The sequence below is a fragment of the Leiobunum rupestre genome, chromosome 4, assembly GCF_980474605.1.
Source record: "Leiobunum rupestre chromosome 4, qqLeiRupe1.1.hap1, whole genome shotgun sequence".
Classification (NCBI taxonomy): Eukaryota; Metazoa; Arthropoda; class Arachnida; order Opiliones; family Sclerosomatidae; genus Leiobunum; species Leiobunum rupestre.
This window is the reverse complement of record NC_143387.1, coordinates 26,730,453-26,744,565: the sequence shown is the minus strand read 5'-3', so window position 1 is coordinate 26,744,565 and position 14,113 is coordinate 26,730,453. Positions and strand designations below refer to the sequence as shown.

The 14,113-nt window shown below is 36.9% G+C and overlaps 1 protein-coding gene across 1 annotated transcript; it reads left to right on the top strand.

The window, feature by feature from the left end:
* The first annotated feature begins 234 nt into the window (after positions 1-234).
* LOC149947311 (uncharacterized) lies at positions 235-1,804 on the top strand. Its single transcript, XM_090171759.1, has 4 exons — positions 235-527; positions 589-717; positions 1,223-1,546; positions 1,609-1,804. The coding sequence occupies exons 1-4, from the start codon at positions 330-332 to the stop codon at positions 1,723-1,725; spliced, it is 768 nt and encodes a 255-aa protein (XP_090027885.1). The 5' UTR covers positions 235-329; the 3' UTR covers positions 1,726-1,804.
* Positions 1,805-14,113: the final 12,309 nt, after the last annotated feature.

Below are 14,113 nucleotides of genomic sequence, written 5' to 3'. Positions count from 1 at the left end.
GAATAAAACCAAATTTTTTTCACAGAAAAAATTAAATTTTTTAAACACCAATTTTATACATATGTGCCATAAATAAAGTAGTTTATAAAGAAACGAAGCTACATAACTTTTATTTCATAGATGGCGCTTCTACCGTAAAATCCCGAGATCGAAAAATTCTAGCGCGCGAAACTAGAGAACAAAGTTTCAAATCTTAATGACAACAAACAAAAAATTGGCCGAGATTATTTTTTTGTCGATAAAGAGAAGACATATAAAGGCTCTTGTTTATATTTGAAATCATAAATATGATATAAAATAAACTAAAACTGCTCAACTCAGCGCAGAAAATGTCGAGATTCCCGAGAATAGCTTTGGGCTCGACTATCTCGAATAGAGGGAACGAACGATTGGATCCTGATGAACACTGGTCACAAGTTTGCGGGCCTGTTATAGAAAAGATTCTTGGACAAGGGACAGTAGCCGTGCCGAAACTCGGAATCGCTTCCAAATGCGACTTACTGTGCGTTTTCACGAAGGTCAAAAAGGTAATAAACATAACTATTTAATCCCATTGACGTTTATACGCGGCTAAGTATGTAATTTTAGCTCAAAACGACACTACATTTCGCGAAACCAACTTTTCAATATCTGGGAACGCTTCAAAGATTAACCGGAAAACTAGTGAAGTGGGAAGACGGCTTTACTGAACCTATGAAAAGATTCTACAATCGTGAAGTAAGATGCTTCATAGCCAACGAAAGATTATCCAGGTCAGCTATCCTCTCCAAATCGAGTCTTCTCAACGTAACCCTCGCCAACTAGCGCTACCTTTTGAAAAATGCTGCAAACGCAGAATTGGGTACAACTTAAGTCACAGACCTTTCAGAATGGAGAAACAAGCCGGATATAGTACCCAATTCCGCTTCCTCCCCCTCGCCAACCCTAAGTGAAGGGCTACGTTGAGGAGACGCCAATTTTAGTCGAGGGGCTAACCACTCTTAGAAAGTCTGTACACCGGATTACGCTTAGATTAGTACTGCCAAAGGCAGGGACTTAAAAATTACGCGTAATCCCATTAGTACAGTCAAAGGTACGGCTCTGTACACCGATTACGCGGTGTGATCAACCCCTCGATTTTAGTACGGAGAAAGGTACGGAATAGCTGTCCCGGTTAAATGTTTTCTCTATGGATATTGTTACCAAAAAACTCCTTTTTGTACTAAATTTGTGACGGCCATAGCTGCTTTCTCGCTATAAACACTTGGTGTCGTCCAAGGGTCATCAGATGTATACTCAGTACGAAATTCAAATTGACGGTGGTTACCACGTAGGGGTCAAAGACGGTTATTTAGAGGGCGAGAACATCTTAGTGGAGAGCCAGTATATGCCGCTGGGTGGATACAAGTACTTGTACATCGTAACGGATGTCGTGTACTCTTCTTATTTTTACTTCAAAGCTAGTTTCGGCAGCACCCTCATAAGCGACTTGTCAATTAATAAGTCCATGCCGATCGGATTCCAATACAAGAAATTCAAAGTAAAGAAAAACGGGAACTTGGAAGAGGTGAGTTTCTTAATTACGAGGATTGATTTCGTTGTTTATGCTAACGTTAATTCGTGAAATAGGTGAGTACATCCGTCCGTTGGAGAGCAAAAGACGCCCATTGGATGTTCCCCTTCGAAATTACAAACATGTCAATTGCGAACGCCTTACAAACCTCAATGAGACAACTCGTCTATTAATCAATAACAATGGTGTACTCCGCGAATTGTTTTTAAATTATATATATATTTTTTTGTCTAATAAAATTCTTTTATCGTATCTGTACATTAATTATTTCTCGATTGAAGTTCTCTAACCCAATAAAAAATTAAAGAAAAAGTTTACTTCTTTTCCTTCTGGAACGTTAAATCAGGCTGCCGGTGACTAAAGGTCAAACGGACAAAAATGAGTAATTGACGGCTTTTAAAATTCATTTTGCGCGTTAAAATACCTCTACATGTTATGGTCAAAAAAGCACGCAAAGAAGGCTGTGTGCCGAAGACATGTACCTGTAGTGTCGCGCGCTAAAACGTCATTTCAAAATCCGTCAATAACACTTCCAAATTCCAATGACGGCCGTGTTTGTGTTATGTTTTGCTATAGAAAAAAAAAGCAAGGTGACGTACCTATGGCGTCATAGTACAAAGTTTCTATTTTTAAATTAAAGTTTATGAAAACTCGTAACAGAGAAGGAATAGTATAAAGCAGCGGTTCCCAATTTAATTTTGCTTTGGAACCCTAAATTATCCACCGAATTCTGGCGGAACCCCAACTCATTTTATTTACTCATCTTAAACTCTTGACACAAAAAAAGATGGCCACGCTGCGAATTCTCGGAAACCCTGTGACCCTTTTACGGAACCCCAGGGTTCCGCGGAACACATTTTGGGAACCACTGGTATAGAGTGCCAGCAGCTTGAAACCCTGCGACGTCACCAATGTTAGATGTCTATAGAGTGTTGTCGTCTGAAACCCTGCGACGTCACCATTGTAATTTGTCTATTGATAAAAAACGGTAACTGTCATGGCGGCCACTATTAACACTACAGCTGTGACGTTACAAGTTTTCAAAATCGTATCAGACGACAACACTCTATTGAGAAAAAAACTGAGTTTTCATGACAACCACTACGGAAGCTACGGCTGTGACGTCACTAACTTTTAAAAACGCATCAACTGCTAGCACTCTATAGGATTCGTGAGTTGTTTAAATTTTGGTCATACCGACCGAGTTTTAAATATGAAAGCTGTCTGCTCGTTCAAAATTATATCTGCGCAACAGCTGAAAGTTCAACCGCAAAACCTAGAAATTCAAAAGTCGTCTGCTACTTCTTCACATATTTAGTTGACGGTTATTAAGGCAGATGGCGCTATATTTCCTAAGCTCGAAGCCTATACATCACCACTGGGAAGCAGCACTTTAAACTAGGAATATGAAGTCTAGCCGTACCCTCCTCCTAGCTTTAAAGTGCTTTTTAAATATGCAAGAAAAAAAAGCGTAGTAGTCAAAGGTAACTTAAATTTTCTCAAATTAATGTTACCTTTGACTACTAAAGTGATCGGTAATTAACATTTATACAATCGAGTTACTTTATCCGTGAACTTCATCAACTGATCAGTAGATGGCGTTAGTCTTCTGGCGTTGTTTTAGCGGCGCTATTTTAAAAATCTACTATCTCGCAAACTGACGGATTTTGGGCTCATATTCACAAAGAAAAATCAATTTTCTGTTCTCGCGTTAGTGAAAATCGAGTAAAACTTGCTAACCGTATTTTGGTTGACGACGAAAATTAGATAGCTTATTTAATTTAGTAAACGCGGTTAGCGTTTGGCAGCCAGTAGCGTATTTATAGGGATATGATAGATGAAAAAGAACCTATAAATGGTTAATATTTGCTATATTATAATTTTACACTGTTTTGTGTCCATAGGTGGTACCTTAACATTTTGTGTTCCTTGCCATGGTAACGCGTGATTATTTCGCCTTTGCCTCATGATCTGTGACGTGAAATTAATGTCATAGGGCAATTCTGAGAAGGATTCTTCTCTTGAGAAGAGTTCTTCGTGAGAATTTTGCACCCCATGAAAACTCGCTAAAATGCGTCAAATGTAAAAAGAATCTTCTAAAGATGGCGGCTTACGAGAATGCCACGAACGTTGTAAACTAAGCCTTTGACAATAAATATTATTTTCACACGATTTCACGACAATAAATGAAGGAAGAAAACATTTTATTTATAATTTAAAAGGAAATGTTTAATCGGAAATTAACTAACCCTTCTATATTCTCTGAAATTCATTTTTGTCCACAAATATATCATATTGTTTATTTTCTTCAGCATCAAGTAAACTGAATAGAATATTAGCTGCCATTTTTATTTATAATATCCCCCCTATGATCCCCCCCTTTTTGACCAAGATAACTCGTGAGAAGCGATTGCGTCACCTCCTGTGAGAAGGACCGTCAAAACTTTGAGAAGTGAGAATTCAAGGCAAGAATTCTTAGAATTTTGACGCGCCCATGGCCGCCGTTTCAAGGTGAGGCTAAGCACTTTCGCCTCGCAGCAAGAGGAACCGGGTTCGATCCCAACTTGTGGCACTATAGACATAAGTGAAAACGCGGAACAACTCCTTCCGCGTTGAGTTTGCAAGTTCTCTCCCCACTGGTTTAAGGGGTTTTCCCCGAGTTCTTCGGTTTCCCCTTCCATAAAAACTTGTCTAGGTTAACGGTAATAGTTAGTGTAGGGAGCTGTTGGCTCGATCTATGATGCAGGGCTTGCCACCACCCTCCTACGCATTGTAACCCGGCCACCTGAATTAAGGGCTTCAAAAGTCGCTTGATGACTTAGGCCTAAGGTGGTGCCTTGGGTATTAGCCTAGCTGATTATTTTATTTATTTATTTATTTATGGCGTATGCCTACTTCGCTACGAGCAAGCACCCAATTGCCTATTCAGCCAATCCGATTAAACTCGGAAAATTTTGGTTAATGTTGACATTTTGAAACAAATCAAGTATTATTGACAAACAACTGTTGATAAATAAGGACTATTTTATTCAAAATAAGGGTTGATAAAACAGTTTTAAAATACGCTAAGCCTTGGCCTCAAAGGATATATAAGAGATAGTGATACATAGTTAACGAAGTAGCTACAAAAAGCATATACGGTAATATCAAAAACAAAACAAAAATTACGGAATATTTTACAAATAGTCCTGCAAAGATGATCCTGGTAGCTATTTCCATATTTTGTTAATTGTGATATTATTTACCCTTGAACAAGGTTTATTTAAGAAAAATACTTTTATGTTGACAGGGGGGAATTAGTACAGCCAAAGCTACGTTCGAATTTCTACGATGAATCAATATAAAAATTTCAAGAGAGCTTTCGGGAGATGACGGGGATGTCCCCTCTGTTAAAGGTCACGGCAGCTCGACGGAATCTTCTACTCTGGGTTTTGTCCCGTAATAATTGAGCGTCGGAGGGAGCGATTTGGGCATGAGCAGAACGACGAAAACAAAAGAAAAAGGGTCCGAATGCGGGTCAGGAAGGTTAGGTGGGCATAATCAGTTATCCTTTCCTATATTGTTATGTCAGAATGCCGAAAGGGAGAGAAGGGGGGTAGAAGGGGGCGGCTAATGGCTTGTTCCCAACACACCTCCCTCGGGGTCAAATATCTCCGCGGGATCCGGAGGAAACATCGACCTCGGACGAAGGTGGCCCTCGATTATATTGTAGAAATTGGGGGGTTACATTGTTTTCCTAAGACCGACGGGTAATCGAGTCTAGCTTTTATTTTTCTTAGAAATCATTATTGAGCTACTGTCTTCCGAGTAGACGCAAAACTGGACGCCATTTTCGGGGTTATACGGATAAATAGGTCACGGGGGTTGGAGACATTCCGCTTTAGCTGGGATGTCGAGAGTGGGCTCATGCCCCGGTAAAACAAGAATTCTGGGACCAAGAGAGCCGTTTTTATTGGAGATAACTATTACGGAGAAAAACTTAAAAGAAAGGTTCAAACCAGACCGTAGGATGCATCGGCCCCGATAATTTTGTACCGGCTTTACAACTATTGGTGAACATTTTAAATATAAATTTTGGTACCCTTACAGGTACACTTCTCTTAAATGATATTAAACAAAGAATACAGAAGAGTATATTGTTTATTTTATAATTTCCATTTTACATTTTTACATTTACGTATTAAACATTACAAAACCAATAGGAGCATTCTAACCATAGGTTAGCTGTTCCGAATGAAATTAAACCACGTAAACCAAGTACCAAACCGGGGCCCCGAACTTGGGCAGTGCCACATTTTATACATAACTTTCCAACCAATAGGAAAAATTGTGATTTATCGATTTTCGCCTAGAAATCTACGGTAACGTGTCTCAATTTAAGCTCAATTCCGCTGTAAAATATATTTTTGGCTTGAGCATTGATAATTCTGACTTATGTAGACAGTTGCATTCATTAATTTTAAATAAAGTGCTTTGCGCATTAATTGTGCCCTACATCTACGAAAATCTATAGGATTATTTATTCTCAGATTCTTCGTTTCGCGAGAAGCTCCATTTTACTTTTTTAGCCAAAGGTCGAAGGTTGAAACCGGATAGGATTATATTCCACCGTGAATTTAATTATATACACCTACGAATATAGAAGACACGTAGATGTGGCTGTTATAGGGGCAGGACTAAGTTTATCGATTTTTATGACGCTTTGAAAGGCGCCCTGTAATGAGGAATGGGTCATCATAGGTGGTCTTTACCCGCAGCTCGGTCGAGTTGTCATTGGCTATTCTAGGGTCGCTATGCAATAGTGACCAAGACAGGGCGCGGATCGTGAAGACCTGCCCCTGTGACAGGCTGATGACGTCAATGGTATCACAAGGAGAACGCACCCGTCAAAAGTAGTGCATTATCACGCGTACATTTTTCATTGGTTAGACGCTTTAGCGCCTGCTACCGACGGAAGGGGAAAATTCAGAAATTGTCTTCCCCCCGCCCGTAAAACGTTCAGCGACTAGGCTCGTCCTATGAAATTTGTACGCAACACTGCGTTACCGTGTTAAAAGGCTAGCTGCGTTCTCCATGTGTTTGTTGCTCCTATAGGTTCCACTGATATGAGCGTTAAACTTTACTTGGCACCCAGGAGAATGTTGTTGTGTGTAGCCAAATAAGATACTACAATAAAATGACTTATCCCATTTCCCTCGTGACAATTGACCATCCGGGTTTAGAGTATCGAGATTACTGTAGTTTTACACAGAAACCCGAGGGGCAGGTCACTTCCATTTTGGGTGCGTCTTAATCATAGTAAAATGATTAAATCAGGGTAATCAAGATTAAAAAATCTAATCAAGATTAGAAAATCTAATCACGATTTAAACGAGATTTAATCATTCTAATCATGATATAATCTTTTTAATTAGATTTAATCTTTTTAATTAGATTTAATCATTTTAATTAGATTTAATCTGTTTAATTAGATTTAATCATTTTAATTAGATTTAATCTTTTTAATTAGATTTAATCATTTTAATTAGATTTAATCTTTTTAATTAGATTTAATCTTTTTAATTAGATTTAATCTTTTTAATTAGATTTAATCTTTTTAATTAGATTTAATCTTTTTAATTAGATTTAATCATTTTAATTATATTTAATCATTTTAATTAGATTTAATCATTTTAATTAGATTTAATCATTTTAATTAGATTTAATCATTTTAATTAGATTTAATCATTTTAATTAGATTTAATCATTTTAATTAGATTTAATCATTTTAATTAGATTTAATCATTTTAATTAGATTTAATCATTTTAATTAGATTTAATCATTTTAATTAGATTTAATCATTTTAATTAGATTTAATCATTTTAATTAGATTTAATCATTTTAATTAGATTTAATCATTTTAATTAGATTTAATCATTTTAATCACGATTTAATCAATATATTCGGTCGAATAGATAATTTATCATTAAAATCAAAACTAAAGTACGATTTAATCATACTAATCACGATATAATTTTTTTAAACAGATTTAATCATTTTAATCATATTTAATCATTTAATAATGATTAAATCAGATTTAAACATTCTAATCATGATTAAACGTGATTTAGTCAACATAATCGTGATTAACTTGAATTTAATCAAAATAATCACGATTAAATCGGATTTAGTCTTTTGAGGGGTGCGTCGTTAATCAAGGAAGTGACCTGCCCCTCGCAGAAACCTTCGAAATTTTCAACATAGTTTCCGAACAAAACGCTTTAAATATGGTATCAATCGGTGCATTGCCGGTGAAATTTCGGTTATTATAGGGATAACTAGCGTAGTTTTCATCTAAAAAAACTGCATCCACTGACCTCGCCATAACTATTTGCGATTCAACTACATGGTAGTTATAAATTACCTCCAGACACGTTTGTTGAAATGGTCCCAGTGCGACGACTTGTTTTGGGGTTCTAAAATTGGCAACCATATGAGCAAGCTAAAGCCTAATGGACAAAGCGCACCTGGCTTGTACCGTAGCAACTATTGTTAATTTTGATGGCCACTGAGTGCAATTAAATGGGACAGTACTCTAGCTTTTAAGAGTGCTAACAGGTAAAGGTTATTTCAAGTATAGCGTACCTTTTATTATTGAACGAAATGGTGTAGATTTTCGCATCATTAAATAGGAAATCGGAGTTGAGCAGATTCAGTTCACCTCTTTTGTCATTTCGTAAATCGTTGCCGTTAAAACAAAATAACGTAACTTGAGATACGTGGTTTTGTCAAAATTGACATATTTAGATTCTACACCCCAATTTACGTATATAACATTAAAAACATTAATAGGTTGCAATTGGATTTATTTTTTTAAATCGAGAAAACATTTAAACGTATCTTTGATATTCACAACTTATTTCACGCAAAAGCACGTATCTTGCTTATAATCTTATTTTCAGCTCCTATATCACAAAACCACGTATCTCCAAAAATTTCCCTTTAGCAAAAAATTTTTAAATTAAAATCCTCATAAATTCAATATTGAAACTAAATTATTTAACTATAAAATTAACTCGCATGTAAAAACCTAACATGCGATTTCACAAGTCCCTGCAAAATTAAAAAATAAATTTTTCTCAAAAAGGCCACCGAAAAGATACGTGGTTTTGTTTTAACGGCGACGAAATGTAAACACCTTTTCTAATTCTAAAACCTGATTTTTTGTAAAAGAACTTTAATTATTAATTTTTATTGTGTTGCAAAAGGTTATGCAAATATTTTAAGGAGTGGTAGGGGGTGAGTTGAAAAGTATGCCTGTTTTTTTCTCATTTAGACACGATGAGTTAAAAAAGCGCCAGAGAACTTCAAAGTGTGGTCTACTAGCCTCTGGAAGTAAACTGCAACAAGCGCGAAACCAAGCAGCAGGGAAACGCGGACGATTTGGGTAACCAGTGTGATATCCTACATAAAATATATTCGAATTTTAAAAAGAGCCAAATTAAAAGTCGCGAGCAATATGACGTTGGTCCGCGCGGGAGAGCGCGCTTGGTTTTGAAAGTAAAAAAAGGGTTTTAAAATGAGTATTTTTTAGTTTTGGATTTATAACGGAAAGGACTGTTAAATAAAGAATATTATCTAACAACCTTCAATTACGCTTCGTGTTCCTTTCAATATTTACCTATCCTGGGACATGACAACCAGCGTAAATAAGTAAACATTTTCGGTTGCTATAGCAAAACGAATGGGTAGTGCAACGTCTCCTTTTGGGAAATTTCATATCTCATATAGGTCTACATTACGCCCGACTTTGAACAAAATCGGCAATAAACACCTCGGGTACTCTCCTTGTAAGTACGGCGCGCGTTATTTATAATTTTGTAAAATACCGACTATTGCGTTATATTTCAAAGTTATCAATTATTAATTAACACAGATAAGATTTAAATACAGTTGTAATAATTTATTTCTAGTACTACAAGTGAGGCATACCTAAACCAATTTCGTTTGGCGAGTCCAGGGTAAGTATAGAACGGGTAATGCCGAGATTCCCACGTTGACGTACATTTGACTATTGTTTAGGAGCATAATACTAAAAATACGATATAACGAAGTTTAAAAATAATAATCTACATTAAATATTTATTGATCACTTTGAAATTTACGAAATAGACATTTCTAAAATGGATTGATATAACACGCGCAGGAACCTTTAGGAAATCAACAGACAGTAGGTGAAATTCGAAATTCCCGCCGACGATTTACCGGAAAGTCGTGCTATTATCTTTCCGCCAAATGTACTAGATATTTTACTTTTCTTTACCTGCAACTAAGTATATTCAAATTAAATAAAATAAATCTAGTTCTTCCTTGAGTAAATTGGTTCTTGCTATTATTATTCATACTTGGTGGGAAGGAAATAATTAAAAACAACTTCTGGCACTAGGTATTTAATATAATTGTAAGCTTTATTCCAGGAAAAATCGAGCATAAAATGAAACACTAAAAAATTATTATTTTTCGCTGATTTTGGATAAGTGAAAAATTCTTCCTTTTCAGACTCCCGTTGCCATCTGGTAAGACTTTGGGTATTTAAAAATCGCCCTCTAATGGCGTTACCAATGTGAAAGGATTTTCTCCCTCGTCACATCCGTTTCGGTCTATCGCACTAAAAAGTCAAGAAAAGTTGCCTTCTATAACTACAAAATGATTATCGATGTTCCAAAAAATCTCCATTTATAAAGAACAAATACGGTAGTTCAGTTCCAACAACGACTTTTAATCCTCGAGGAAATCGAGGGTCATTTGGAAGAGGACTTCTTCGGAGAAAATCGGAGCATTTAGGCTTAATTCGATTAAAAATAGAATCTTCTCTCGAAACTTCGGGGCAAAGGGGCGGCGGTAAAAAATCTCATGATTTTCATTTCATTTAAAGTAGGCATAGTAACGCTTTTGGCAAACAAAGAAGACCCCCCCCCCAAATAAAATAAAAATGCGGCTAAGAATGCACTTTACCAAATGATAAATCCGAGAAAAAAACGTTCTTAGGAAAAGAGGGACTATTTTTCTCGGGACTATTGTCTCCCTCCGCCGAAAAGAGAATTGAGATCAAAAGTAGTGCGTAAGAAGAATAAAAATAACGTTCCCACCAGTAGAATGAAACGGAATACCTTCCAGGGCTCCCTCGTACTTTAAGAAATGAGGATAAAATACTAATTGATCCTTCTACGTTCCGAAGAGTCGCGAGCGGCTCCGATAACAGCCTCCGCCCACTCGTCTCGCCTGCCACTACCGCCAGAGGGCGGCCGCCGCTACAATTGATCTACGCGCCAGAGAAAGGTCGAGAGGGAGAGAGAGAAACGAAAATTAAAAGTGCTTAATTGAATTAGGCAATTTCCAATAGGCTTTCGAGCTTGATTCTGTAGATAAAGCTCACTAATAGCCCGATAGTGGATTAGTAGGCGGGCGAGGGGGTGAAAACTGAACTTTTTGGTCCCGAGCCAACTGTAAACCAACACTGAATTTGGCTCGCTTTTACTCCTTTGTTAGTCGAACTAAATACGTGCCTTGGAGATCTAACGATCTAAGTACCAACTTGTAGAGCCTACGGTGAATAAAAATATGCCTTTCGAAGTAGCTAAGAATAAAATACTTATGATCAGAAGTTTGCATTTAACACTAGCTCCTCCCCCCACGGAAATATCTGATTACACCTTTTTCTTTGCAGCGTGTTTTTGACTGGCTGTGCAGGGCAGAATGAAAGGGGCTGGAAAGTGGGGTTTTGAAATCGTCTAGTGAGGTGGTATCTCCAAAAAAAATCCGGACCCTGCTTTATTTCCTTTTTTCCCCGCTTGAGGAATTTAGCTCTGACGGAGATGTTTTGAAAATAGTGAGGACATGGACTAATTAATGTATACACAGGGACGGTCCGCATAGGAAATTTAGCGGCTAGCGATTGCTAAATGTGCCCTCGAGCGGCGATTGTGCGAACTAACGACAAACTGAGTCAAGGGGGATGGAAACGGGAGGAAAGGTTTAAGGGTACAAAAAAAAGCAGTCGCCTTGCCGGCGATGTTGTAAGCTCCACGTGCGTTTGGTAAATGAATTCATTTATATTAACATTTAAATTGATTGATATTAATTTTTCGGCCCATACATTCGAGACGTTATTCTCAATTTCTCCAGACCAAAAGACATTAATTAGTCCATGGTGAGGAGCGACCCGAGAGAGACTAGTGACAGGTATTCATACGCGAACTAAGATATTCGGGCCTTCGTGGACGTGGTTTTGGTTCTAGTATTTTAATATTTATTTAATTATAATGATGTTAATGAACGAGTTTAATTCAAATAAAAAACGGAAACGTGATGATACGAAAATATCTCTTGTTGGTGAATTTGATAAGTGGGAAAAGGCAAAAAACTGTGGTGTAGTACTAAGGTTTATCAAAATGCTCCAGTGAAACTAAGGCCCTAAAAAATTGGCTTCGATTCATCTAGCGTTTTTTTACAAAATTCGATGAAACTCGTAAATAATAATTTAAAAAATTACGAACACACTACTACCAAAAGACCTTATCACTCAAATGAATTTTTCGTTAAACATTTGTTGTTCACTAAACTAAATCTCAATAAAGATTAATGAAATTTGAAAACTTCCTAGACTTCCTACGAGCTCAGCTATAACACTAACCAAGACCACGCTGGATTTCGTCATACAAAAATCTCAACACAGCGGTGCCTGTTTACGTCTTCGCGAACTTGAGAAAAAGTAGTTCTACGCGCCAAATTTCGTTAATGACGTCACGGATGACGTTTTTCAAAACCCCACTTTCCAGCCCCTTTTCATTATATTTAGATTCTGTAGCACTCCAGGAAATAGGCGCTTCAATAACAGACTTCGAGCTTAGGAAATATAGCGCCATCTGCCTGAATATCGGTGAACTAAATATATGAAGAAATAGCAGACGACTTTTAATTTAAATTTGGTCAGAGATTTTGCGATTTCGTCAGGGATTTCGCGATTTCGTCGGAGATTTCTTCTGAAGTGTACGGGATTTTGTACAAATGTCCGACCCCTCGGTTTCAAGTGATCGTGGGTTACTTTATAAAAGTTAGCAATGATTTTAACGAGCTCTGTCCTATTTTATTTCGTTAAAAAAACGGATTTCAAATTTAATAAAAAGCGATTAATTAGTAATTATAAGCTCTAGAAATAATGGTGGAAATCAGGTTTTGGGAATTTATAGACGTATAGTTAACAAATTCGTGGTACACTGGACCTTACTTATGTTGTTAGTGTGGATGAAGAGATTGGTGTTGTTCTTCGCTGACCGTACCGTCCCACCAAGTACTGTACAGGTTATTACAGACTGAGTTTGATGTAGTATGGTCTTCAGCAAAGCCGTCATTTTCGCGATGTATGACTTACTTCACTTCACCAAACTTTCCGATAGAAGAACGGATTTAGGCCGAAAATGGGAAATAAATCTTACATTATTTTGAATAGATTTGCTTTTGATATTAATTTTAAACAATATTAACTTCTAAATATAATTAATATAAGTACATGCATGGCAGCTTTTGTATTTTGAAAAGTAGATTAGTAATAGTTCCTTGCCTACCTGGAATCTTAATTGAATCGAAAATATCGAGATATCTAGCAATGAGGTTACACTTTTAGTTAGAACCATTTAGTTGGGAATATTATAGAGGTGCAATTGAAATCTGATAGTCGCGGGAAAATTTTTTCCCTTCAAATCTGAAACGTTATCACTCGACGATGTGTCCATCTATCTCAAGTCTTGTTAATCTTTAAAGCCTGACAGCAAAATCCACGTATATCTTTTATATTTGTATATTTAGTTACGTGGATTCTACTTTCAGGCGACGTTGTTTCGCGCGAAATTGACGTAGAATAAGTCTTAGTAAACTGAAGTTACAGTGATTAGACAAAGTAAATGTAAAAAGATTATTTTTAATAAGCTATTGTAATTGTTTGGGCCGAAAAGTTTCAGTTAATGGTTGTGTTAAAACCGGTAGAAACAAAAATGTCCAATGCATAAGTAAGTGTATAATAGTAAAGGATTACCTGTCCTTCATTTTCGCAAACAGTGTGTTGTGGTCCACGGTGAAGCTTCTGATTGGGCCGATGTCCAATGTGGTGTCCCCCCCCCCGGTTCTGTTCTTGGCCCCCTTTTGTTTAATGTGTTAATTTACTCCCTCCCTGATGTTGTTCTATGCGTTCGTTGCCCTTTTTGCCGCTGACACTAAGTTATTTAAATTGTATCAAGTCCATGTCCCACTGTCTGTGTCTTCAATCTGATCTCGATTCTGTTATTGATTGGGCTGACTCGAAGGGGCTATCTTTCAACATCGATAAATGTTCCGTTCTACACCTTGGCAGGAATAACCCCAATCATGTATATAAAACCAAGGGTCCCCATTCAAACTACTCTATCTGAGTGGGACTTGGGAGCAATTGTGTATCCTTGCTTAAAATTTTCTAGTCATGTTAACAAAATATCGAAAAACGTTCGCTCTATTACCGGTGTTGTTCGTCGCAATCTCTTTTTTCGTTC

Coding starts and splice junctions, on each gene's coding strand:
- LOC149947311 (XM_090171759.1), top strand. CDS start 330: ATGTCGAGATTCCCGAGAATAGCTTTGGGCTCGACTATCTCGAATAGA. Junction 528..588: donor TTTTCACGAAGGTCAAAAAG/GTAATAAACATA, acceptor ATGTAATTTTAG/CTCAAAACGACACTACATTT. Junction 1,547..1,608: donor AAAACGGGAACTTGGAAGAG/GTGAGTTTCTTA, acceptor TTCGTGAAATAG/GTGAGTACATCCGTCCGTTG.